Source organism: Lampetra planeri, unplaced genomic scaffold (genome assembly GCF_965212315.1).
Source record: "Lampetra planeri unplaced genomic scaffold, kcLamPlan1.2.h2 scaffold_271, whole genome shotgun sequence".
In the NCBI taxonomy this organism is placed as follows: Eukaryota; Metazoa; Chordata; class Hyperoartia; order Petromyzontiformes; family Petromyzontidae; genus Lampetra; species Lampetra planeri.
The window spans coordinates 65,166-92,687 of record NW_027615098.1 but is presented as its reverse complement, the minus strand read 5'-3'; the positions used below and the strand labels follow the sequence as shown (position 1 = coordinate 92,687).

The window sequence follows — 27,522 nt, the reverse complement described above, 5'->3', positions numbered from 1 at the left end:
ACGAGGAAGGGTCCCGTTGGCCGGTCGTCGTCCGCAGGCTGCTGGACTTCCACGCGGGCGCGTCCTGCTGCTCGCCGTCGCGTGCCGCCCTGCTCACGGGCCGCCTGGGCGCCCGCACCGGGGTGACGCGCAACTTCGCCGCCGCGGCGCGGGGCGGCCTCCCCCTCAACGAGACCACGCTCGCCACCGCCCTGCAGGCCGCCGGCTACAGCACCGCGCTCATCGGTGAGACGGTGGGGGGGGGGGGGTACAGCACCACACTGGTCGGTGAGGTGGGGGGGGGCGGGGGGGGCTACAACACCGCACTCATCGGTGAGACGGGGGGGGGGGGGGTACAGCACCACACTCATCGGTGAGACGGGGGGGCAGGGGGGTACAGCACCACACTCGTCGGTGAGACGGGGCGGGGGGGGGGTACAGCACCACACTGGTCGGTGAGACGGGGCTTGGAAGTGTTTTTATTTAGTTCTGGACGTCCGCAGCGTCACGCTCTGTCCTGCTCTGTCCTGCTCTTCTCATTGCAGGGAAATGGCATCTGGGCCACGTGGGACATTACCACCCCAACCACCGAGGTACGTGCGGACGACACGGAGGGGGGCCTTGGGTGCGGAACCTTGCTCCTGCCTAGATCATTCAGAACTCCTCTCGGTCAGTTGAGTCCCCTTCTTCTTGGCTCTTTCGGGAAAGTCACGTAGAAGGGAAATAATAAAATAATACAAATAAAGCATAATACAATAATTCTCACGACGTTTCGGCCACAACGCAAGCAGCCGTCCTCAGGTGAAGAACAGGTCTGTCGAGAAGAATTTCATTCATTCATTCATGAATTCATTCAGACTCTGTCTTCTTGACAGACCTGTTCTTCACCTGAATTCATTCAGACTGTCTTCTCGACAGACCTGTTCTTCACCTGAGAACGGCTGCTTGCGTTGTGGCCGAAACGTCGTGAGAATTATTTTATTATGTTTTATTTTTATTATTTTATTATTTCCATTCTACGTGACTTTACCGAAAGAACCAAGAAGATGAATCCCTGCAGTCATGAAAGCTTTAAATCAGTTGAGTCCCCCCCGGAATCACGTCCGTTACTGCCCTTTTCCGTCATGTTTCTGCTTGTTGGTTCCATTCGGTTTCATCTGGTCAGGGATTAATCTGTCAATGTGCGTGTACGTTGAACTTCTTTCGCACCGTACGTAGCCAACCGTGCTAACCGGAGACGCGGGGTGAGGACAACCGACTCTGGTTCTATAGAAATGAGTTTACAAATCTCGACGAGGTTTTGATTGGGCTCGGGTTGTCGTTTGCGAGGCGCTGTGGGGCCACGTGTTTGCGCCCGGCGCCGCGTAGAGTTTCGCGTCTCGAGGCGGCGGCCGTGTGCCCCCCCCACCGCCCCCCATCCCCCAGGTTTCCGCTACTTCTTCGGGCTGCCCTACAGCAACGACATGGGCTGCACAGACCGCCCAGGCTGCGACCTGCCGCCCTGCCCACCCTGCCCCGGCGCCTGGGGCAGCACCGATCATGCCGGGCGCAACGCCAGGTGGGCAGCAGCAGCGGCGGCGGCGGTGGCGGCCTTGTCAGAGGGAGCGGTGGCGCGGTGATTGGCACGCCGCACCGCTGCGAACCTCCGTGACACGAGTTTGACCCCGGCCGGGGCTAGTGGCGGTGCGTGATCCGAACTGGTCCCTGACCTCCGCCTCGAACTGGTAGCTGGCACATGTTTGTAATGCATCGGCAATGGGGAGACAAAGGCGGCCAGGCGTGGTGTTCGTCACTTACCCTCCTCACTGAGCCGTGCCGGCCGTCAAATGTGCCGCACATTAACAGCACTTGCCCCAAACGATGTGTTAATGCTATACGGGGGACATTTGTCTTTGTACGTGTGTGTGCGGGGCAGCGGTGGTGTAGCGGTTAGCGCTCTGTGCCACGAACCCAGCGACCCGAGTTCCATCACCGCTCACGGCCAACACGAGCGATTATTATCTGAACCGGTCCTGGGCCGCCCCTAGGTCGACTCAGCCTCATATGAGTACCTGGTGCGGTGAGTGGTGCTGGCCACCCCCTCATGTGCCGTGCTGGCCTTCATAGGTGCCACTCGCTAACGGCACTTGCCCCAACAGTCTGGTGGTGGTGGTGGTGGTAGAGGGGGTTTGGCTGTGGTGGCAGGCCTAGTGGTTGTTGTTGTTGTTGATGTTGGTGGTGGTGACTGCTGAGATGTGCTGTGTGTGTTTGCAGGCTGTGCACCAAGTGGCTGTGACGGTGGTTGCCAGGGAAGTTTCGTTTTTAGTTGTGCTCGTGAAGGTGGTTGTGGTGCTGGTTGTGGTGCTGGTTGTGGTGATGGTTGTGGTGCTGGTTGCGGTGCTGGTTGTGGTGATGGTTGTGGTGCTGGTTGTGGTGATGGTTGTGGTGATGGTTGTGGTGCTGGTTGTGGTGCTGGTTGTGGTGCTGGTTGTGGTGATGGTTGCGGTGCTGGTTGCGGTGCTGGTTGCGGTGATGGTTGTGGTGATGGTTGTGGTGATGGTTGTGGTGATGGTTGTGGTGCTGGTTGTGGTGCTGGTTGTGGTGATGGTTGTGGTGATGGTTGTGGTGATGGTTGTGGTGCTGGTTGTGGTGCTGGTTGTGGTGCTGGTTGCGGTGCTGGTTGCGGTGATGGTTGTGGTGCTGATTGTGGTGATGGTTGTGGTGATGGTTGTGGTGCTGGTTGTGGTGATGGTTGCGGTGCTGGTTGTGGTGCTGGTTGCGGTGCTGGTTGCGGTGCTGGTTGCGGTGCTGGTTGCGGTGATGGTTGTGGTGCTGATTGTGGTGCTGGTTGTGGTGCTGGTTGTGGTGCTGGTTGTGGTGCTGGTTGTGGTGATGGTCGTGGTGCTGGTTGTGGTGCTGGTTGTGGTGATGGTCGTGGTGCTGGTTGTGGTGCTGGTTGTGGTGCTGGTTGTGGTGCTGGTTGTGGTGCTGGTTGTGGTGCTGACCACCCACCCCCTCGTGTGCCATGCTGGCCTGCGTGGGTACCACTCGCGAACAGCACTTGCCCCAACGGTCCGTGAAGGCTATAGGGGAGAGGGCTCTTTGTCTCTCTTTGCCTTTGCGCAGTGGCGGTGGCTGTGCAGATCCCGTGGGGGTTCCGCTCTTTGAGAACGCGGAGATTGTGGAGCAGCCGGCCAGGCTGGAGACACTCGCACGGAGATACGCGGAGAGTGCAGAGTGGTTCATCCGCCAGCACAGGTAGGCCGGCTCCAACCCCGGCCAGCAAAGGTGACCCCCTCTTGGGGAAACCCCTGATGAGCAGGTTGGCTACGTGCCGTGCGAAAGAAGTTCAACGTACATACAGCCCATAGACTCACAATGCACATACACTAACACTGCCCATAGACTAATACAGCCCATAGACTCACACTGCCCATAGACTAACACTGCCCATAGACTAACACTGCCCATAGACTAACACTGCCCATAGACTAATACAGCCCATAGACTCACACTGCCCATAGACTCACAATGCACATACACTAACACTGCCCATAGACTAATACAGCCCATAGACTCACACTGCCCATAGACTAACACTGCCCATAGACTCAACACTACCCATAGACTCACACTACCCATAGACTAACACTGCCCATAGACTCAACACTGCCCATAGACTAACACTGCCCATAGACTCAACACTGCCCATATACTCACACTGCCCATAGACTCAACACTGCCCATAGACTAACACTGCCCATAGACTCAACACTGCCCATAGACTCACACTGCCCATAGACTCACAATGCACATACACTAGCACTGCCCATAGACTAACACTGCCCATAGACTAACACAGCCCATAGACTAACACTACCCATAGACTAACACTGCCCATAGACTAACACTGCCCATAGACTAACACTACCCATAGACTCAACACTTCCCATAGACTAACACTGCCCATAGACTAACACTGCCCATAGACTAACACCAAGCTTGGCAGCGTATATTTAAGCTGGGTTAGAGGAGGAAGGGCGCCTTGACAAAGGAATTTGCTTGGTGGTGTTCATTCAGACGCTGTCTTTCCGACAGATGCTGTTCGTCACCTGAGGACGGCTGCTTGCGTTGTGGCCGAAACGTCATGAGAATTGTATTTTATTATGTTTTTTTATTTTTATTATTTTATTATTTCCCTTCTACGTGACTTTACCGAAAGAACCAAGAAGATGAATCCCTGCAGTCACGAAAGCTTTAAAATAATTTTATTGTTTTATTTGTATTTTATTATTTCCATTCTACGTGACTTTACCGAAAGAACCAAGAAGATGAATCCCTGCAGTCACGAAAGCTTTAAAATAATTTTATTGTTTTATTTGTATTTTATTATTTCCATTCTACGTGACTTTACCGAAAGAACCAAGAAGATGAATCCCTGCAGTCACGAAAGCTTTAAAATAATTTTATTGTTTTATTTGTATTTTATTATTTCCATTCTACGTGACTTTACCGAAAGAACCAAGAAGATGAATCCCTGCAGTCACGAAAGCTTTCAATCGAAATCTTTGTCTTTGTCTCGCAGTGGCCCCGGCTCCCCCCCGTTCCTGCTGCTGCTGGCCCCTTCCCACGTCCACGTGCCCCTGCCGTGGGCCCCGGGGCCGCGGGGCCCCTGGGCCCGGGCGCTGAAGGAGTTGGACGGGACGGTGGGCCGAGTGGTGCGGGCGCTGAGCAGCGCCGGCCTGAGCAACAACACACTCGTGTGGTTCTCCAGTACGCGCGCGCACACGCACAAAGATCCCCCGCGTAGCCTTGACAGGCCGTTGGGGCAAGAGCTGTTATGCGGGCGTCAGCTGTGAAGGCCGGCACGGCACGCGAGGGGGTGGCGATGTTTTACACATCGCACCGGGTACTCGTTTGAGGCTGAGTCGACCTAGGGCAGGCCCAGGACCGGTTCAGATAATCGTCACCGGTGTTGGCCGTGAGCGGGAATCGAACTCGCCGGCTCCCCTCCCTGCGCTGTGACCATGCAGGTGACAATGGGCCGTGGGACGAGAAGTGCCATCTGGCTGGGAGCGCGCGGCCGTACACGGGCAAGTGGCAGTGTCTCAGAGGTGGGCACCAGCACCCTGCATACAGCACCCAGCACCTAGCACCCTGTCTACAGCACCCAGCGCCCTCACCCAGCACCCAGCCCCCTCACCCAGCACCCAGTACCCTGCATACAGCACCCTGCACCCTCACGCTGCACCCTCACCCAGCACCCAGCCCCCTGTCTACAGCGCCCTGCACACAGCACCCTCACCCAGCACCCTGTCTACAGCGCCCTGTCTACAGCGCCCTCACCCTGCATACAGCACCCAGCACCCACACCCAGCCCCCTCACCCAGCACCCAGCGCCCTGTCCACAGCACCCTGCACACAGCACCCTCACCCAGCACCCAGCCCTCTGTCCACAGCGCCCTGTCTACAGCACCCTCACCCAGCACCCAGCACCCAGCACCCTGCACCCAGCACGCTCACCCAGCACCCAGCCCCCTGTCCACAGCGCCCTGCCGGGCGTGTGCGGTGTCTTGGTGGTGCAGGCGGGGCGGCAGGCAAGCGCACCACGTGGGAGGGCGGTCACCGTGTGCCGGGCCTGGCGCTGTGGCCGGGCCACGTGCCGCCCGGCTCCTCCAGCTCGGCGCTGCTCAGGTGACGACGCCGGAAGGCCGCCCACCGCCCCTCGCCGTCGCTTCCTTCCTCCTGCCAGAACACGCAGGCGTGGTGCTGGCTGGACGGGTGTGCGTGAAACTGAAGCCATCGACTCTTTTTGATTTGACCAGGCAAGGCCGCGCTGAGGTGTGCAGCTCTTTATTAGAAGCGACATGGCCGTCACAAATGATAGCGCCACGAAGTGGGATCATCGTCGTCGTGTGCAAACTTATAGCAGCAACCAGATACTCTGAACGCGTGACGTCGACTCTAAATACGGAGGGCAAAACCGGATGACCCGAAGAACAAAAATCCACACGACCACGGGCAGAGAGAGAGAGAGAGACACGCAAAATCCAAATATACAGCAGCAGCAGGCGTCAGGGTTGGGATCAAACCCACGAACTCCTGCACATCAGGCGAGGGAGTTAACATCTCACAACGGAGAGAGACGCAAACTCCAAATATACAACAGCAGCAGGCGTCAGGGTTGGGATCAAACCCACGACCTCCTGTATACCAGGCGAGGTAGTTAACGTCTCACCATCACGGCGCCCTGTGTCCCCTCATCTTCATTATCGTCTGTGCTCCTGTCTCCCGCATCTCGCGTGTCCCTCCCTGTGTTCGCAGCTCCCGTGTCTCCCATATGTCCGTACCTCCCATATGCCCGTATCTCCCCATATCTCACCGAATCTTCCCAGAGTCTCCCTGCGTCTGCCGTGTCCCCATCTCGCAGAGGCTTTTGGCTCGGCCATCGAACAAACACGGTGGTCACCGCATCGCGCGGCGCTTCTGCGGCCGTCTGGAACGCTCTTCCTTCCAATATTAGGAAGCTACTGGAGCTATACACTTTTAAATCATCATCTAGATTGAAAATTAATTTAATTAGAACCGCTGGTTGTTGTGTTAAGTTTGTTGTCCTTCCCCCATACCTCCGCTTCGCATGGTTGGCTACGTATGGTGCGAAAGAAGTTCAACTTACACCTGTGAATCTCCGCGTGCGTGTCCCCCGTGTGTGCAGTGCGCTGGACGTGCTGCCCACGCTGCTGCCCCTGGCGCGGGTGCCCCTGCCTCCCGGGCGCCGCTACGACGGCGCCGACATGCGGCACGTCCTGCTGGGACAGCGGGACACGGGACACACGGTGACGGCGGGACACGGGGACACAGGACACGATGTGATGGGACATGTGGACATGGGGATATCGGGACATGGGACACGATGTAATGGGACACGTGGACATGAGGACACGATGTAACGGGACACGGGGACGCAAGACACGATGTGACGGGACACGGGGACACGTGGACACGGAACACGGCACATGATGTAACGGGACACATGGACATGGGGACACGGGACATAATGTAATGGGACACGTGGACATGAGGACACGGAACACGATGTGACGGGACATGGGGACACGGGACATGATGTAACGGGACATGTGGACACGGGACACGAGACAGAATCAGAACGTTACAACAATAAACAAAAAAACACGATAGGAGTGTAAAGTACAGGAAAGGTGAACATATCACTTGAAAAATATATACAAATAAAACAAAACTATTTTTTATCTTCCCAGGTAATGCCCACTGAGCTATTAGCTTCTTTTTAAGAAGCGACCAGGCCACAAACGATGTCTCAACGAAGTGGCTTATCCTGTGCAAATGCATATCCGCATGGGGCATGTGGGCATGCAGGAAATGTGTCTCGAACTGCTTTTTGTGTTTAGTGTTGTTGTCCTTCCCCCGCACCTCCGACTAGCGCGGTTTGCTACGTACGGTGCGAAAGAAGTTCAAAATACGTACGCGGCGTGTTTGACACTCTGAGATGTGACCCTGCTGTATGAGTGACCCTGCCATGTGACCTTGCCATGTGACCTTGCCATGTGACCCTGCCTCAGGTGCTGTTCCACCCAAACAGTGGAGCTGGGGGTGAGTTTGGCGACCTGGACACGGTGAGGGTGGGGCCTCACAAGGTGTTCTTCCTGACGGGTGACAACTCACACTCTCACTCACTGACACAGATCAAGATCCCCCATGTATTTTTGTTTTCAATACTGTGCGCTGTTTTTGAGTTGAACGCCTTTTGGCGTCATCTGGTCCAACACCAGTGGAGACTAGGCTATAAGAAAAGCTGTCTCGGGTGTGGACCAATCAATTTCAAGGACAGTGCATACATTATCAGAGTTGTCTCTTTTTTTTGCATTTTGACTGCAAGTGTTGTGGTTATTGCAAACATGATCCCTTGTATAAAGGTGTCAGTTTTGGTGCCAGATAAAAGGTTAAACACCTATTACGACGACTATCCCCCATGTAGCCTGAACAGACTGTTGGGGCAATAGCTGTTAGTGAGCAGCACCTATTAAGGCTGGCAGGGGGCACACGAGGGGGTGGGTGGTCAGTGCCACGCCTGGCCGCCTTTGTCTCCCCAGGAGCGATGTTTACACACCGTACTGGGCACTCATTGAGCACATCCACTTACTCACCCAACCAACACTCCTGCGTTCACTCACCTCCCCAACCTTCACTCCTGCCTAACACATCCACCTACTCACCTCCCCAACCATCACTCGGAGCCTACACACATCCAACCGGCAACTCCGACGCACAAGCACACCTACAGCGGTTATAGGCACCACGCCGCACCACGCCGCACCGCACCACGCCGCACCACGCCGCGCCGCACCACGCCGCGCCGCACCACGCCGCACCACCTCGCCATCGCTTCCCTCCCCCTGCCGGATTCCGTAGTCGTCACGCGCCGCCGCCGCCGTTTCCCCTCCCGCAGGCGGCGCCCGGCCGTGCAGGGGGCCGCCACCGGAGCCCCCCGTCCGGCACGACCCCCCGCTGCTCTTCGACGTGGAGGCCGACCCCGGCGAGGGGTCCCCCATGGGGGCCGCGGTGCCGGGGTTCTGGGGCCCCGTGCTGCGGGCCCAGGCGGCGCTTGCGGCCCGGCTGGAGGACATCGGCTCGGACCGCGTGTCCCACGCGGACTACGGACACGAGGACGACGCGCGGCCCTGCTGCCGGGCGGACCTCCCGGCCTGCCGCTGCGACCCCAGCCCCATCGTCACCGTCCGCCAGGTCGTGCCTCCAGTTTGAATTTGTTTTCAAAACAAAGCCGGGTGAGAACAGCTCAAGAGAGAGAGAGAGACACCAGGATGAGGAGTCTCATTCGCAAGAGTGGAGGACCGACCCAGTCGTGGCCACCGCGGTGGTGAGATGTTAACTCCCTCGCTTGGTATACAGGAGGTCGTGTGTTCAATCTGGACCCCGATGCCTGCTGCTGCTGTATATTTGGAGTCTGCGCGTCTCTCTCCCCGTGGTCGCGTGGATTTTTCTCTGGGCCCACCGGTTTTTCCCTCCACATTTCGAATCGACATCGCCACGCGTTTAATAGGACGTCTTGTAAATTTCCACGAGCCACTTCGTTGAGCTATCATTTGCAGTGGCCAGGTTGCTTCTGAAAAACCAGATCAATAGCTGAGTGCGCCTTATCTGGTAAAATAAATAAAAATTGTAATACTTGATAGGGTCACGAAATTGATAAAACTAAATATTGGCGGCTGTGAGCGGCAATCGTCAAGCTCTGGTCGCCGGAGGTTTGTAGCGCGACGCGCTAACCGCTGGCCACACCGTACGTCCGTCTCGCACGGTGGTGTTGGAGGGGCGGTGGGCATGTGTGTGCGGGGCTGTCTTTGTAGCGTGTCTGCTTGTAATAAAATGCACGCGTGTGTTTAAAACGCGTGTTGATTTATTCGTCGCCAACAAAACGCACAGACGCGCGCGCAGACACAAACAGACATGCACAGCCAAGCAGACGCACGCAAAGACGCACGCAAAGACGCACGCACAGACACACGCAAAGACGCACGCACAGACACACAAACAGGCACGCGCAGACGTACGCACAGACGCACGCAAAGACGCACGCACAGCCATGCAGACGCACGCAAAGGCTGTGGTCATGGTCCCTGTCTCCTCGGGTTTCTGATGGCCAGTCCTGGGATTGAAGGGATCTGTGTGGAGGGGCTATGTGAGGGTTCTGTATCAAGGGTCGTGTTAGACATCTCACGCGAGGAGGGTTCTGTGTTAGGGATCTCTATCAGGGGGCCATGTTAGCGGTCTACGCGAGGGGTCCCTGTTGGGTCCCCGGCGCGTATGGAGAGGAGACGCAGGGGGGCGTCCTGGCCGGCGTTGTCACTCGGCTCCAGATCCACGGCCTCCACCTGCAGAGCCGCCTCACCTGGACACACACACAGAGACAAAGATCCACCGTGTAGCCCACGCGGGCTGCTGGGGGCAAGAGCTGTTGGCAAGCAGCGCCTGCGAAGGTGCGATGCCAGCAGCATCAAACCCTTTGTCTTCCCGGCCCTGCTGTTGGCATACCGCGCGCCCAGGTCCTACTTGCGCTCCTCCACACAAATACAAATCGAGGGCATAGCCACGCCCTCGATTTGTATTTCATAGAGCGCTTTGGGCGGGCTCGGCATCACGTGACGCGCCGCCCCACGCAGCTTGCGCCGTGTGACACGGATCGCACGAATGCGCCGTCCAACCAAGTTCCTACCTGCCCACTCCGAAGGAACGTGTTTAAAAATATATATTTTACTAGGTAAGGCCCACTGAACTACATAGCTCTTTATCAGACGTGACCTGGACATCACAAATAATAGCTCAACGAAGTGGCTCATCATCATCGTGTCGAAATTGATAGAGGCCAAATACTGTAAACGCGTGGTGACGTTGATTCTAAATGTGGAGGGAAAAACCGGAGGACCCGGAGAAAAATCCACGCGACCACGGGGAGAGAGACACACGCAAACTCCAAATATACAGCAGCAGCAGGCATCAGGGTTGGGATCGAACCCACGACCTCCTGTATACCAGGCGAGGTAGTTAACATCTCCTAGCCACCGTGATGATGATGATGATGAGAGAGAGACACGCAAACTCCAAATATACAGCAGCAGGCGTCAGGGTCGGGACCGAATCCACGACCTCCTTGCATCCCGGGCGAGGTAGTTAACATCTCGCCACACACGACGCGGCGACTCACCCAGGCACCGCAGGAAGAGCGCGTAGGTGTCCTGGTTCCGCACCGCAGAGGCCACGAACCCGACGGGGCCGCCGGCCGTGCCGCCCTCCCCCGGCCCCACGCGGTGAAGCAGCAGCAACCGCAAAACCCGCACCAGGTCGTCGATGAGGTCCGGGTCGTACACCACGTCTAGAGCCGCAGCGGTGGCGAATCGTAGCCGCCGGTGGTTATTTCAGGCTCCGTGTTCTCAGTCGCAGCTCAGGTGAGGCGGCTCGGCTCCGGCTCAAGGCCGCCGTATTTAACTCGAGCCGGCTCTGAGCCATGTTCCTGGCCACACGCTCAGGTTTTTTTTCCAAAAGCTGAGCCAGAGCTGAGCCACGGCTGAGCCATTCGCTTGTGCGTCTTTTGGAAGCAGCCGAGTGCCACTCCCTACCAGGGTCCCCGTGAGGTGCAGCGCTACTCTCTACCAGGATCCCCGTGAGGTGTAGAACTACTCTCGACCAGGGTCACTTGTGATCTCCAAGACAACGATCTAACGGGGCCCATGTGAGGTGTAGAACTACTCCCTACCAGAGTCCTGTGGCTGTAGAACTACTCTCTACCAGGGGCCCATGTGAGGTGTAGAACTACTCTCTACCAGGATCCCCGTGAGGTGTAGAACTACTCCCTACCAGAGTCCTGTGGCTGTAGAACTACTCTCTACCAGGGGCCCATGTGAGGTGTAGAACTACTCTCTACCAGGATCCCCGTGAGGTGTAGAACTACTCCCTACCAGAGTCCTGTGGCTGTAGAACTACTCTCTACCAGGGGCCCATGTGAGGTGTAGAACTACTCTCTACCAGGATCCCCATGAGGTGTAGAACTACTCCCTACCAGAGTCCTGTGGCTGTAGAACTACTCTCTACCAGGGGCCCATGTGAGGTGTAGAACTACTCTACCAGGATCCCCGTGAGGTGTAGAACTACTCCCTACCAGAGTCCTGTGGCTGTAGAACTACTCTCTACCAGGGGCCCATGTGAGGTGTAGAACTACTCTCTACCAGGATCCCCGTGAAGTACAGCACTACGACTCTCTAGCAGTACCGGCAGCGAGGATAACTTCGGCGTTCAGCTCCTGCAGCTCCTGCAGCTCCTCCTGCCCCGCGGACGTCCAGTCCAGTGCCACAACCCGGCCGTGGGGGCCCTTCAAGCCCCTAGCAGTAGGGTGGCAGGGTCACAGCGAGGTCAAGTTAGAGTACGGTTAACCCCATCGTCTTGGTTCTTTCGGTAAAGTCACGTAGAATGGAAATAATAAAATAATAACAATAAAACATCTAATAATTCTCACGACGTTTCGGCCACAACGCAAGCAACCGTCCTCAGGTGGAGAGCAGGTCTGTCGAGGAGACAGAGTCTGAATGACAAGCCCCAGGCTTGGAGCGACTATTTAAGCTGGGATGGAGGGGCGAAGAGCGCCTTGACAAAATAATTTGCATATCAAGAGGAATTTAGCATATTTATGGGAAATGCAGATATGCGATTAGTACTACTTGTGAAATGCGTAGGAGGTTTGACGTTTAACCCCTCTTCCACTCGCACATACGAGCCAGCCATGGGCCCTCACAGCAAGGGTGGTTTTCCACTGGCAATTTGTCGACATGAGCCACAGCCAAACCGAGGTTTAGGAGGTGTGGGGGAGCAGCACCTACAGCGAGGGAACAAAAGTATTTGATCCCCTGCTGATTTTGTACGTTTGCCCACTCACGAAGAAATTTATAACATTTTTGACATGCGTTTTTCTGGATTTTGTTGTTGTTATTCTGTCTCTCACTGTTCAAATAAACCTACCATTAAAATTATAGACTGATCATTTCTTTGTCAGTGAGCAGGCGAGATGTTAACTACCTCGCCCGGTATACAGGAGGTCGTGGGTTCGATCCCGACCCTGACGCCTGCTGCTGTATATTTGGAGTTTGCGTGTCTCTCCGTGGTGAGATGTTAACTACCTCGCCTTGTATACAGGAGGTCGTGGGTTCGATCCCGACCCTGACGCCTGCTGCTGTATATTTGGAGGTTGCGTGTCTCTCTCTCCCCGTGGTTGCGTGGATTTTTCTCCGGGTCCTCCGGTTTTTCCCTCCACATTTAGAATCAACGTCACCACGCGTTTACAGTATTTGGCCTCTATCAATTTCCACTGTATGGTCTCGGAGGTGGGGGGGGGGGCAGCACGTGTCGTACGGGGGGCACAGTGCCTGTGTGTGTATGTAGGGGGGGGAAGCGCCTGTGTGTCTGTGTGTGTTAGGGAGAGCGGTAGTGTAGCGGGTAGCGCTACGCTGCGCTATGAACCCAGCGACACGGGTTCGATTCCCGCTCACGGCCAACACCAGTGACGATTATCTGAACCGGTCCCGGGCCCTCCCCTAGGTCGACTCAGCCTGAAATGAGTACCTGGTGCGGTGTGTAAACATCGCCACTGGGGAGACAAAGGCGGTCGGGCGTGGTGCTGGCCACCCACCCCCTCGTGTGCCGTGCCGGCCTTCATAGGTGCTCGCTAACAGCACTTGCCCCTACAGTCTGTTAAGGCTATACGGGGGATCTTTGTCTCTTTGTCTTTGTTAGGGAGAGCAGCACCTGTGTGTGTATGTAGGGGGGGGACAGCGCCTGTGTGTGTATGTAGGGGGGACAGCGCCTGTGTGTGTATGTAGGGGGGGCACAGCGCCTGTGTATGTAGGGGGGGCACAGCACCTGTGTGTGTGTTAGGGAGGGCAGCACCTGTCGTGTTGGGGGCGCAGGTGATTGTGGTTCAGCGCCAGGTTGTGCTCCAGCTGCTGCAGCACGGCCGAGTGAGCGTCGCTCAGGACGACCTCGCGGGGGCCGCAGCCCCCCAGCACGGCCAATCCCACCAGGCCCGGGCCCGCGCCCAACTCCAGCACACGCCTGCGGGGTCAAGGGGTTGATAGTTGTTGCTGCTTTTGCTGTTGTTTTAGCTTGTTTACTCAGGAAAGGAAGACATGAAGAAGGTCAACGCATCCTCCGAAGATGCCCTGGACCGAGCCAAATGGAGAAGACAATGCCGAAAAGCGGACCCTGTGCCACAGCGGGAACAACGCTAGGAAGAAGACGACCCAACTTTTTGCAGTGGGGGGGGGGGGGGGGGCAATGTCGCTGCCGCTGCTGCTGCTGTGCGATCCAAATTGAGTAATTTCAAGGTGATGTTTCAGCATTGGGATGTTTTGGCCGATTCCGGTTACATTGTGTGTGTTTTGCGTTTTTAGCGATGGGAAGAAACCCTTGCAGAACAGTGGAGGGAGAACGTAAAAACTCTCACTTTCACAAACTCACACACTCACTCACCCGTACACTCAATCATTCTAACACACACACGCACTCTGCAAAACAAACTCGTACACGCAGAAAGGCACCCAAGTCGGGAATTGAACTCAGGCACTTCTTACTGCGAGGCGCGAGCGATACCACTGCGCCACCGTGGTTGAGAGGCGTTGGGGGTGGCGGTGGTTCAGGTTCAACTATGGCACTTGTTACTCAAAGCTGTGGGCCGGAAAACCACAGCCCCCCACCGCACCGCTACGAAAGCTGGGATTGTTATGTAATAAACGTCGTTGAAGCGACTTCTGGAATGCGGTCTTTATTCGCCTTTCATTACAACACTCCTTCACGCTGCTGACAGACAGCGTGAGAGGGATAGAGAGAGAGAGACACGCAGCCACGTGGCAGCCTGGACCACGTGGCAGCCTGGACCACGTGGCAGCCTGGACCACGTGGCAGCCTGGACCACGTGGCAGCCTGGACCACGTGGCAGCCTGGACCACGTGGCAGCCTGGACCCCGTGGCAGCCTGGACCACGTGGCAGCCTGGACCACGTGGCAGCCTGGACCACGTGGCAGCCTGGACCACGTGGCAGCCTAGACCCCGTGGCAGCCTGGGCCACGTGGCAGCCTGGACCACGTGGCAGCCTAGACCCCGTGGCAGCCTGGGCCACGTGGCAGCCTGGACCCCCGCTCTCGCGTGGCCTCCTCCTCCGTTCGTTCCAGTTCTGACCACCTGTTGTTCGTCTCCACCCCTATTTAATACCCGGGTCACATGGTACGTTTCCACCACTCCTGGTTAGCCTCTATGGAATCTTCCAGACTCCACCGTAGGCTCCCGGGACCACGCCCCTGACTCGTCTCCCCATTGGCTGTGGCTAAAGCCAGCAGAACCAATCCTCTACAAACAGCTGTCACCTTCCCATCACGTCAGGGCCACGCCCCCTAGGCTTCCCCCCAAGGGCTATGGACCAGGACCGGCAGAGCCAATCATCGTGACGAGTTGTGATCCGTCAACGACCCGGACATAACCTCACATTACGGGTACATCTAAGGTGGCATCAACTCTGTGGTGGGGTAAAGTGTGGGTGGGTGCGAGGCGTCCTCGCCTGTGCTGTAGCAGCTGGCGGTGACTCAGGGCCCAGGATGCCAGGGCCCGCGCCGCGCCCCAGCTCACGAGGCCCGTGGTCCCGTGAGAGACGAAGATGGTGGACTCCCGCAGAGTTACCTGCACACCATCGTCCTGCCGCGCCACGCAAAGCGGAATACCACCCAGTTACACACACACCCAGTTACACACACATCACTACCCAGTTACACACACACACCACCCAGTTACACACACACCCAGTTACACACACACCCAGTTACACACACATCACTACCCAGTTACACACACACACCACACACCACCCAGTTACACACACCACCCAGTTACACACACCACCCAGTTACACACACACACCACACACCACCCAGTTACACACACACCCAGTTACACACACACACCACACACCACCCAGTTACACACACACCACCCAGTTACACACACCACCCAGTTACACACACACACCACACACCACCCAGTTACACACACACCCAGTTACACACACACACACCCAGTTACACACACACCACCCAGTTACACACACATCACTACCCAGTTACACACACACACCACACACCACCCAGTTACACACACACCACCCAGTTACACACACCACCCAGTTACACACACACACCACACACCACCCAGTTACACACACACCACCCAGTTACACACACCACCCAGTTACACACACACACCACACACCACCCAGTTACACACACACCCAGTTACACACACACACACCCAGTTACACACACACCACCCAGTTACACACACATCACTACCCAGTTACACACACACACCACACACCACCCAGTTACACACACACCACCCAGTTACACACACCACCCAGTTACACACACACCACCCAGTTACACACACCACCCAGTTACACACACACCACCCAGTTACACACACACCCAGTTACACACACACCAACCAGTTACACACACACCACCCCACACCACCCAGTTACACACACACCCAGTTACACACACACCAACCAGTTACACACACACCACACCACCCAGTTACACACACATCACTACCCAGTTACACACACACCCAGTTACACACACACCACACCACCCAGTTACACACGCACCCAGTTACACACACACCACCCCACACCACCCAGTTACACACGCACCCAGTTACACACACACATCACCCAGTCACACACAACACCCAGTCACACACACATCACTACCCAGTTACACACACACCACCCAGTTACACACACACACACACCCAGTTACACACACACACACACCCAGTTAAACACACCACCCAGTTACACACACACACCACACTACCCAGTCACACACACACCACCCCACCTAGTCACACACACACCACCCCACCTATCCAGTCACACACACCACCCCACCCAGTTACACACACACCACCCAGTCACACACACCCAGTTACACACACACACCACCCAGTTACACACACACGACACCACCCCACACAGTCACACACACATCACCCAGTTACACACACACACACCACTCCACCCAGTTACACACACACCACACAGTCACACATCACACGATCACACCCAGTCACACACCACACCACTCACCCAGTCACACCATAACCCCCTCCTCCTTCAGCCTGTACACGTCAGCGTACGCCATCACACACACACACACCACTGGGTAGCTACCATTGTGCATGTGGTGAGGCTGTGGGTGAGCGGTGCTACCAGCAAGTAGGACTTGTAGCAGAACGGCGTCTCCTCCTGAGACAGAACCTCACCAAACGCCTCGTACAGCGCGTCCACCGGTTCGCAGCCCGCTCGCTCGCACTGCACACAAACACCGACGTCCCACCCACCACACATCCTTCACCGGACACGGTGCAAGTTCCGTTGGCGAGCGCCACGCCCGGCCGCCTTTGTCTCTCCGGTGCTGATGTGTTACACACCGCATGAGGTGCCCATACAAGGCTGAGTCGACCTAGGGGAGGCCCACGACCTGTTCAGATATTCGTCACTGGTGTTTTGGAGTGGAAGATGGCGGCGGCCTCCACTCTGTTGAGTGAGAAATTGCGACGAATGCCGTCAACGACGGCGGCCGAACATCGAACATCGATCATCGATCTCGCCCGGTTCTCCAGAACAACAACGCACGATCACACAGCACACGCTGGCGCTGACCGTGAGCGGGAATCAAACTCCGGTCGCCAGAATATATAAATGTTGTCGTCAAAACCCTCCACCACCTGACACGGACAACTATTAAAGGGTTGTCACGTAAACAGAACGTGGCCAATTCGTCACTAGTACAGCACTAGTGTGTAGTGTAGTGTATAGTGTAGTATACTAGTACAGCACTAGTGTATAGTGTAGTGTATAGTGTAGTATACTAGTACAGCACTAGTGTATAGTGTAGTGTATAGTGTAGTGTATAGTGTAGTGTATAGTGTAGTACACTAGCACAGCACTAGTGTATAGTGTAGTATATGTGTAGTGTGTAGTGTATAGTGTAGTATATAGTGTAGTGTATAGTGTAGTACACTAGTACAACACACAGGTTGTGTGTTGGAGAGCCAAGCCACAACATTTACAATCTGCGTACGACGTTTCGACAGTAATTACAACCAGCTTCATCAGGCGACAGCATCAACGCACGCAGCCACCCCACACAGACACTGTGTCACTCACCCCACACCACCTTGCCACTCACTACTCACCACCCACCCTGTCACTCACCACACACCACCCGCAACCACCCACTGTGTCAGTCACTGCACACCACCTGCAATGTGAATGTGCAAGTGAGCGTGCGTGTGAGCGAGCGAATGTGTGCGAGTGTGCCAGCAATTGTGGGGGGCGCTAGTGGAACGGTTAGCGCTGCACTGCGCTACGAACCCGGTGTAACCCGAGTTCGATTCCCGCTCACGGCCACCAACACCAGTGACGATTATCTGAACCGGTCCTGGGCCTCCCCGAGGTCAACTCAGCCTAAAATGAGTAGCTGGCACAATGTGTAAACATGGCCACTAGGGAGACAAAGGCGGCCCGGCGTGGTGCTGGCCACCCACCCACCAGAGGTCGCAACCGGGTACCCGATACCCGTACCCTACCCGATACCCGGCTACCCGTACCCTGGTGCGGCCGGGTACGGGTAAGGAATCAAAACCCGTTTGCGACCTCTGCCACCCACCCCTTCCGCGTGTCATTCCGGCCTTCACAAGCGCCACTCACAAACAGCACCTGCCCCAGCAGTCTGAATCAGCTATACGGGGGATCTTTGTCTTTGCTTTGAGTGGGCCACTCACCGCTGCTATGAGCGTCTTGAGGAGGAGGCGGCGGTAGGTGAGGGACGGGGGGAACCGCATCCCCAGGGGGTGCCTCACCGTCTGGGGGGGGCAGGTGGGGGGGGGTCACGGTGAGCGACTCGCAGGTCAAGAGGTCAAGAAGTCACACAGCAGGGGTCAATGGGCGGGGGGACCTCACCTGCTCCAGCAGGGTGCGAGCTGTGTCCGGGTCGTCCCGGATCCGAGTCGCGTAGCCCTGCGCAGCGTCACACCACGGCAAGGTCACACCGTAGCATTACATCACACTCATCATACCACGACAGGGTCACACCGTAGCATTACATCACACTCATCATACCACGACAAGGTCACACACCGTAGCAGTCATACCACACCCATCATACCACGAGAAGGTCACACACCGTAGCATTACACCACACCCATCACACCGTGTCATTACACCACACCATCACACCGTAGCAGTAACACCACACCCATCACACCGTGTCATTACACCACACCCATCACACCGTAGCAGTAACACCACACCCATCACACCGGGTCATTACAACACACCCATCACACCGTAGCATTACACCACACCCATCACACCGTAGCATTACACCACACCATCATACCGTAGCAGTAACACCACACCCATCACACCGTGTCATTACAACACACCCATCACACCGGGTCATTACAACACACCCATCACACCGTGTCATTACACCACACCCATCACACCGTGTCATTACAACACACCCATCACACCGGGTCATTACAACACACCCATCACACCGTGTCATTACACCACACCCATCACACCGTGTCATTACACCACACCATCACACCGTAGCAGTAACACCACACCCATCACACCGGGTCATTACAACACACCCATCACACCGTGTCATTACACCACACCCATCACACCGTGTCATTACAACACACCCATCACACCGGGTCATTACAACACACCCATCACACCGTAGCATTACACCACAGCCATCACACCGTAGCATTCACACCACACCCATCACACCGGGTCATTACACCACACCATCACACCGTAGCATTACACCACAGCCATCACACCGTAGCATTCACACCACACCCATCACACCGTAGCATTACACCACACCATCACACCGTAGCAGTAACACCACACCCATCACACCGTGTCATTACACCACACCCATCACACCGTAGCAGTAACACCACACCCATCACACCGTAGCATTACACCACACCATCATACCGTAGCAGTAACACCACACCCATCACACCGGGTCATTACAACACACCCATCACACCGTAGCATTACACCACACCCATCACCCGGTACAGTCACACCACACCCATCACACCACGGCAAGGTCAAACAACAACAAGGTCATACAATAGCATAGTTACCCCACGGCATCACATCGTGGCATCGTCACACCGCAGCATAACCACGCGACATACTGGGTGTGTATGGGTGTACTGGGTGTGTATGGGATACTGGGTGTGTGCAGGGTGTGTCTGTGTGTATACTGTGTGTATGTATACTGTGGGTGTGTGCTGTGAGAGTGGAGTGTATGGTATGGTGTGTATGGTGAGATGTGTGTGGTGGGGCGTGTGGTGTGTGTGATGTGTGTGGTGTGTGTGATGTGTGATGTGATGTGTGTGATGTGTGTAGTATGTGTGTGGTGTGTGTGTGGTGTGTGTGTGGTGTGTAGTATGTGTGTGGTGTGTGTAGTGTGTGTGTGTAGTGTGGTGTGTGTGTGTGGTGTGTGTGGTTTGGTGTGTATGGTAACATGTGTGATGTAATGTGTGTGGTGTGTGGTGTGATGTGTGTGGTGTGTGTGTGTGGTGTGTGTGTAGTATGTGTGTGGTGTGTGATGTGGGTGGTGTGATGTGTGTGTGTAGTATGTGTGTGGTGTGTGTGGTGTGTGTGTGTAGTGTGGTGTGTGTGTGTGGAGTGTGTGGTTTGGTGTGTATGGTAACATGTGTGTGTGTAGTATGTGTGTGTAGTATGTGTTGTGTGTGTGTGGTGTGTGTGTGTGTGGTGTGTGTGTGTGTGGTGTGTGTGTGGTGTGTGTGTGGTGTGTGTGTGGTGTGTGATGTGTGTGTGGTGTGTGATGTGTGTGGTGTGTGTGTGGTGTGTGTGTGATGTGTGTGTGTAGTGTGTGTGTAGTGTGTGTGTGTGGTGTGTGTGTGGTGTGTGTGTGATGTGTGTGATGTGTGTGTGTGTAGTGTGTAATGTGTGTGTGGTGTGTGTGTGTGATGTGTATGTGTGTAGTATGTGTGTGTAGTGTGGTGTGTGGTGTGTATGGTGTGTGATGTGTGTGTGTGATGTGTGTGGTGTGTGATGTGTGTGGTGTGTGATGTGTGTGTGGTGTGTGATGTGTGTGTGTGTGTGATGTGTGTGGTGTGTGATGTGTGTGTGTGGTGTAATGTGTGTGTGGCGTGGTGTAATGTGTGTGTAGTATGTGTGTGGTGTGTGTGTATGATGTGTGTAATGTGTGTGTGGTGTGTATGATGTGTGTGTGGTGTGTGTGGTGTGTGTGGTGTGTGTGGTGTGTGTGGTGTGTGTGTGTGTGGTGTGTGGTGTGTGGTGTGTGTGTATGATGTGTGTAATGTGTGTGTGGTGTGTATGATGTGTGTGTGGTGTGTGGTGTGTGTGGTGTGTGTGTGGTGTGTGTGTGTGGTGTGTGGTGTGTGTGGTGTGTGTGTGTGTGGTGTGTGGTGTGTGTGGTGTGTGTGTGTGTGGTGTGTGTGGTGTGTGTGGTGTGTGTGTGTGTGTGGTGTGTGGTGTGTGTGGTGTGTGTGGTGTGTGTGGTGTGTGTGTGTGTGGTGTGTGTGGTGTGTGTGGTGTGTGTGATGTGTGGTGTGTGTGTGTATGATGTGTGTATGATGTGTGTGTAGTGTGTGTGTGTGGTGTGTGTGTGATGTGTGTAGTATGTGTGTATAATGTGTGTGTGTATAATGTGTGTGTGGTGTGTGTGTGTGAGTGTGAGTGTGTGTGTGTGTTGTGTGTTGTGGTCTTGAGCTGTCCTCACGTCCAGCGCCAGCAAGCGGAGGGGCCGCATGGCGAGGAAGGCGCGCGTCAACTCCACGTTACCATGGCCATTCCGCTCCTCCATGTGTCTCCGCTCACCCTGATCAATACACAAGCACCCTGATCAATACACTCACCCTGATCAATACACTCACCCTGATCAATACGCACACTCACCCTGATGAATACACTCTCACCCTTATCAATACTCTCACCCTGATCAATACACACACTCACCCTGATCAATACACACTCTCACCCTGATCAATACACACTCACCCTGATCAATACACACACTCACCCTGATCAATAAACACTCGCCCTGATCAATACACACTCGTCCTGATCAATGCACACTCTCCCTGATCAATACACACTCACCCTGATCAATACACACACACCCTGATCAATACACACTCACCCTGATCAATACACACACACCCTGATCAATATACAGTCACCCTGATCAATACACAATCACCCCGATCAATACACACTCACCCTGATCAATACACACACTCACCCCGCGTTCCCCCCTCACCCCTCCCCCCCTCACCCCGCGTCTCCCTCCCCCCTCCCCCTCACCCCGCGTCTCCCCCCCCCCTTACCCCCCCCCTCACCCCCCCCTCACCCATCCCCCCCCTCACCCCCCTCCCCTCACCCCGCGTCTCCCCCCCCCCTCCCCCTCACCCCGCGTCTCCCCCCCCCCTTACCCCCCCCCCTCACCCCCCCCTCACCCATCCCCCCCCTCACCCCCTCCCCCCCTCACCCCGCGTCTCCCTCCCCCCTCCCCCTCACCCCGCGTCTCCCCCCCCCCTTACCCCCCCCCTCACCCCCCCCTCACCCATCCCCCCCCTCACCCCCCTCCCCTCACCCCGCGTCTCCCCCCCCCTCACCCCGCGTCTCCCTCACCCTTCCCCCTCACCCCCCTCACCCTCACCCCCCCCCTAACCGCCCCCCTCCCATCCCCCCCTCACCCCACGTCTCCCTCCCCCCCCTCACCCCCCTCCCCCCCTCCCCCCCTCACCCCGCGTCTCCCTCCCCCCCCTCACCCCCCCCCTCACCCCGCCCCTCACCCCGCGTCTCCCTCCCCCCTCACCCCCCTCCCCTCACCTCACGACCGGCGTTCTCTCAGAGCGCCGCTCCTCAGCAGTAACCCTCCTCGCTGCTTATATAATGTGACGTCGGTCTTTATGTTACTGTTGTCGTTGGTTGTTGTTGTCGTTGGTTGTTGTCGTTGGTTGTTGTTGTGGTTGTTGATGTCGTGCCGCGTCTCGGCGCCTTCAACGAGGAGGGCGAAGAGGAAGAAGCTCGCGCGGTTCGCTTTGGCGGCAGCGGCGCCATTGGCCGCGTGTAGCAGTGGGAGGGGGGTGCGGGGGGAGGGGCTTGGTGGGGGGGAGGGGCGGGTGGGGGGGGGCTTGGTGGGGGGGAGGGGCGGGTGGGGGGGAGGGGCGGGTGGGGGGGGCTTGGTGGGGGGGAGGGGCGGGTGGGGGGAGGGGCGGGGGGAGGGGCGAGGTGGGGGGAGGGGAGGGGAGGGGCGGGGGGAATATGGAGGGATGGGGGCGGGAGAGGGGACGTGGCGGGGTGAGGGGCGGGGTGGGGGGAGGGGCCGGGTGGGGGGGAGGGGCGAGGGGAAGATGGAGGGGGTGGGGGGAGGGGCGGGGGGAGGGGTAAGGGGAGGATTGGAGGGGAGGGGGCGGCGGGGGGTGGAGTGGAACGCGACTTGGCCGCTCCATCTCCACCCCGATGGAGCTCCCCTCGCTCACGGGGCTCCATGTCGTGGAAACCTTCTGACCACGTGCCCCGACTGGGGCGTCTGTGAGAGAAGAGCTTCATAGCTCATCGGGTTTCCTCCCGCAGTACGAACAACAACAAATGATGCTTCTGAACGTGACAAACAACACACATTGCAGCACGCGCCTATGGGGCCGTCCATAAATGACGTCACGCGATTTTGGACGAATTTTACCCCCCCCCCCTTCGTCACGCGGCGTCACAAAAAGTCAGACCCCCCCCCTCAAGTATGACGTCACAAAGCTCTGCCCCCCCCCCCGAAAAAAAATAAAACATGCTTCAAATCGCTTTAAACTATTGTCGTTGTAGTGCGTATTTAATGACAAACATTTATTAAAAAGTATTTAATTAAGTAGAACGTGTTGTCTATATTTATTTAAAGTTGCGCATTTTGATGTGACGTCACATTTCTTAACCCCCCCGCCCTCGTCACACATCGTCACAAATGTCTGACCCCCCCCCCCTCCTAGGTGCGTGACGTCATTTATGGACGGCCCCTATGTTCGTTTAACTTCTTTCGCGCCGTACGTAGCCAACCGCGCGCATCGGAAGTGGCGGGGGAAGGACAACATCACTAAACACAACAACAACAAGAAGCAAGATAGTTTGTCAATGTAGATGATGATGACGATGATGTAAAGGTTGCACAGCTCCCAGTGGCTGTCTATAACACCGCAAGGGAAGAACGTTCCAGACGGCCACGGAGTCGCGTCTGCAAGCGCCGCGGTGACCGCCGCCTTTGCCCGACGGCGTGGTGATGGTGGTGATGATGATGGTGGTGATGGTGGTGATGGTGGTGATGGTGGTGGTGATGGTCGTGGTGGTGGTGATGGTCGTGGTGGTGATGGTGGTGATGGTCGTGGTGATGGTGGTGGTGATGGTCGTGATGGTGGTGATGGTCGTGGTGATGGTGGTGGTGGTGATGGTGGTGATGGTCGTGGTGATGGTGGTGATGGTGGTGATGATGATGGTGGTGATGGTGGTGGTGATGGTGGTGATGTCGTGGTGATGGTGGTGGTGATGGTCGTGGTGATAGTGGTGGTGATGGTCGTGGTGGTGATGGTGGTGGTGATGTCGTGGTGATGGTGGTGGTGGTGATGGTCGTGGTGATGGTGGTGGTGATGGTGGTGATGGTCGTGGTGATGGTGGTGATGGTCGTGGTGCACTCGTGGCGAGCACCTTGCGTGTGTTGTGTGCGTGTGTGTGTTGTGCGTGTGTGTTGCGTGTGTTGCGTGTGTGTGTCTGCCTCATCGAGTGGGTATTGTGCAAAAATAAAACCATCGACAGTTCCTGAAGAACTGTGCACTCCTGCGGTGCCTTTCGTCTTCCTCTGTAGGTAGCCATCACACGGCCGGGTACGGGTACCCGGCCGGGTACGGGTACGGGTACCCGGCCGGGTACGGGTACGGGTACCCGGCCGGGTACGGGTACGGGTACCCGGCCGGGTACGGGTACGGGTACCCGGCCGAGTACGGGTACGGGTACCCGGCCGGGTACGGGTACCCGTACCCGTTTGCGACCTCTGCATCACACGCGGATTTGGGCAAACGGCGTGCAGTGTCACCCATACGGTCCACCCGTATTGGGTTTTGAGGTCCATACGGCGTACAGCCGTTTCAATACGGGCAAAAATAAAAATCTAATGTGTTTGTCTCTTTGTTTGTGTGTCTAGCTCGTGATGGGGCTTGGTAGGAAGAACGCTGAGATGTATCAGGTGCACGGAGTGACCAATCAGGTCTGGATTGGTCTGTAATAAGGTAGAGGAGGCCACTGATAAGGGGTTGATATACACTATACACCACACTAGTATACACTATACACTACTACTGTACATTTTACACTACACAAAAACGATTAAAAATATATATTTAAAAAATATATATAAACGCAATTCCGCATGCAAATGAGAAACGCTTCAAGCAGTCAACTTCCACTCGCAAGTTCATTCGGGGAAATAAAAATGGACAATCGAGAAAAGTCTTCTGGGTTCTTTCGGTAAAGTCACGTAGAAGGGAAATAATAAAATAATAAAAATATAAAACGTAATAAAATAGTATATTATTTTATAATGTTTCATTTGTATTATTTATTTGTTTGTGTTTCTACCTCGTGATAAAATTATATATTATTTTATTATGTTTCATTTTTTTAATATTTTATTATTTCCCTTCCACGTGACTTTACCGAAAGAACCAAGAAGATGAATCCCTGCAGTCACGAAAGCTTTAAATCGAAATCGAGTAAGGTTCAGCGAGCGGCCAAAAAAAAAGACGTAACTCTGCAGATGCAAACCAACAGGTCAACTCGCCTGACGCCTTGCTCTGTGTGTTATATATCAATGGGGGACTTTTTATACTGGTAGGAATCTCCTGGTTTACACCAGCCCACAGGGGATTATTACGTCTGTCCATCCGTCGTGCATCATTTTTGTAGTATTTTAGTATAAATACATGCAAATTTTGATTCATATGTGTTTTTTCTGACTTTATGTGAACGTAAAGATACAAATTCGCCCGTTTTCTCATTGAAAAGAGGTACATTTCAACGCCTTTATTCAGGCGGGGTTGAATAATTGAATATCGCGGTCTTGGCTGTCGCGGCCCTTTCCAAGAACCCCCGCGATAATCAAGGGTCTCCCACACACTTCTGATTCTGTACACTGTGCTGCGGGCATCGCGTTTTGTTCAAGTTGATGCGATTATAATGACTGTATCATTAACCAGAGTGCACGTTTCTCTCACCCACGTGCGCCTCGTTCCGTCTCTCAATGCAATCCCAAGCGTGCGTCTCTCTCCACGCTCTCCTGTGTGTGTGTGCGCTCCACGAGATGTGGTGGATGGTCGCGGGTGGCGAGATGTTAATTCTCTCGCCTGGTCCACAGGAGGTCGTGGGTTCAATCAATCCCGACCCAGACGCCTGCTGTATATTTGGAGTTTTGCGTGTCTCTCTCTCATCATCATCATCACGGTGGCTAGGAGATGTTAACTACCTCGCCTGGTGGTACAGGAGGTCGTGGGGTTCCATCCCGACCATGATGCCTGCTGTATATTTGGAGTTTGCGTGTCTCTCTCTCATCATCATCATCACGGTGGCTAGGAGATGTTAACTACCTCGCCTGGTATACAGGAGGTCGTGAGCTCGATCCCGACCCTGATGCCTGCTGCTGTATATTTGGAGTTTGCGTGTCTCTCTCTCATCATCATCATCACGGTGGCTAGGAGATGTTAACTACCTCGCCTGGTACACAGGAGGTCGTGGGTTCCATCCCGACCCTGATGCCTGCTGCTGTATATTTGGAGTTTGCGTGTCTCTCTCTCTCTCTATCATCATAATCATCACGGTGGCTATGAGATGTTAACTACCTCGCCTGGTACACCAGGAGGTCGTGGGGTTCCATCCCGACCATGATGCCTGCTGTATATTTGGAGTTGGCGTGTCTCTCTCTCCGTGGTGAGACGTTAACCACCTCGCCTGGTACACAGGAGGTCGTGGGTTCCATCCCGACCCTGACGCCTGCTGTACATTTGGAGTTTGCGTCGTCTCTCTCTCTCTTTCCCGTGGTCGCGTTGATTTTTCTCCGGATTGCCCCGGCTGCTATAAATGTCCACGTGATAATCCCACTTCGTTGAGCTTTCGTTTTCGATCGCCAGAGTCGCTTCTGTAAAAGCGCTACACACAGCCTATTGGAGCCTTTGCTGGTCTGTCGCCAGCATGCAACATAAGCGCGCACTGGTTGAGAACTCCCTCTCTGAGCCACGGCCTACGTAGGGTGCGAAAGAAGTTCAACTAACATACGCAGTGCGCTGTCACTCTGAATCATCATGCATGTTGAACTTCTTTCGCGCCGTACGTAGACAACCATGCTAATCGGAGGTGCGGTGTTGAGTCTATGGCTAGTAGTCGATGGCAGGGGTGGGGAAAAAAAGTATTTGATCCCCTGCTGATTTTGTACGTTTGCCCACTGAAATCTTTCTGATTGAGAGGGGGTCAAATATTTATTTCCCTCATTAAAATGCAAATCAATTTATAGCATTTTTGACATGCGTTTTTCTAGATTTTTGTTGTTGTTATTCTGTCTCTCGCTGTTCAAAATAAACCTACCGTTAAAATTATAGACTGATCATTTCTTTGTCAGTGGGCAAACGTACAAAATCAGCAGGGGATCAAATACTTGTTTCCCTCACTGTAAGGCCCGAGAAGTCATTTGGTGTGGCCCTGCCAAGACAGCCGCAGGCGGGACTCGAAATTCAATGAATCTCGGAGCAAACCTGGAAAAGCAGTTGCGAGTAGCAGCAGCAACATCATCA

The 27,522-nt window shown here is 55.3% G+C and overlaps 2 protein-coding genes across 2 annotated transcripts; one reads left to right on the top strand and one right to left on the bottom strand.

Annotated features, from left to right (window-relative positions):
- LOC144740684 (arylsulfatase G-like) lies at positions 1 to 9,401 on the top strand (the record flags this gene model as incomplete). Its single annotated transcript, XM_078623488.1, has 10 exons — positions 1 to 225; positions 525 to 572; positions 1,405 to 1,537; positions 3,085 to 3,216; positions 4,544 to 4,731; positions 4,992 to 5,072; positions 5,544 to 5,652; positions 6,674 to 6,794; positions 7,560 to 7,650; positions 8,447 to 9,401. Coding segments are annotated over 10 exons (1,442 nt in total), but the record flags the coding sequence as incomplete, so codon positions are not given.
- LOC144740679 (protein-lysine N-methyltransferase EEF2KMT-like) lies at positions 7,198 to 22,786 on the bottom strand. Its single transcript, XM_078623480.1, has 10 exons — positions 22,535 to 22,786; positions 21,423 to 21,521; positions 18,575 to 18,631; positions 18,397 to 18,477; positions 16,820 to 16,921; positions 15,110 to 15,243; positions 13,447 to 13,611; positions 11,779 to 11,888; positions 10,718 to 10,885; positions 7,198 to 9,904 (listed from the first exon to the last, which is right to left on the bottom strand). Exons 2-10 carry the CDS (start codon positions 21,504 to 21,506, stop codon positions 9,777 to 9,779), a joined length of 1,029 nt encoding a protein of 342 aa, XP_078479606.1. The 5' UTR covers positions 21,507 to 21,521; positions 22,535 to 22,786; the 3' UTR covers positions 7,198 to 9,776.
- Positions 22,787 to 27,522: the final 4,736 nt, after the last annotated feature.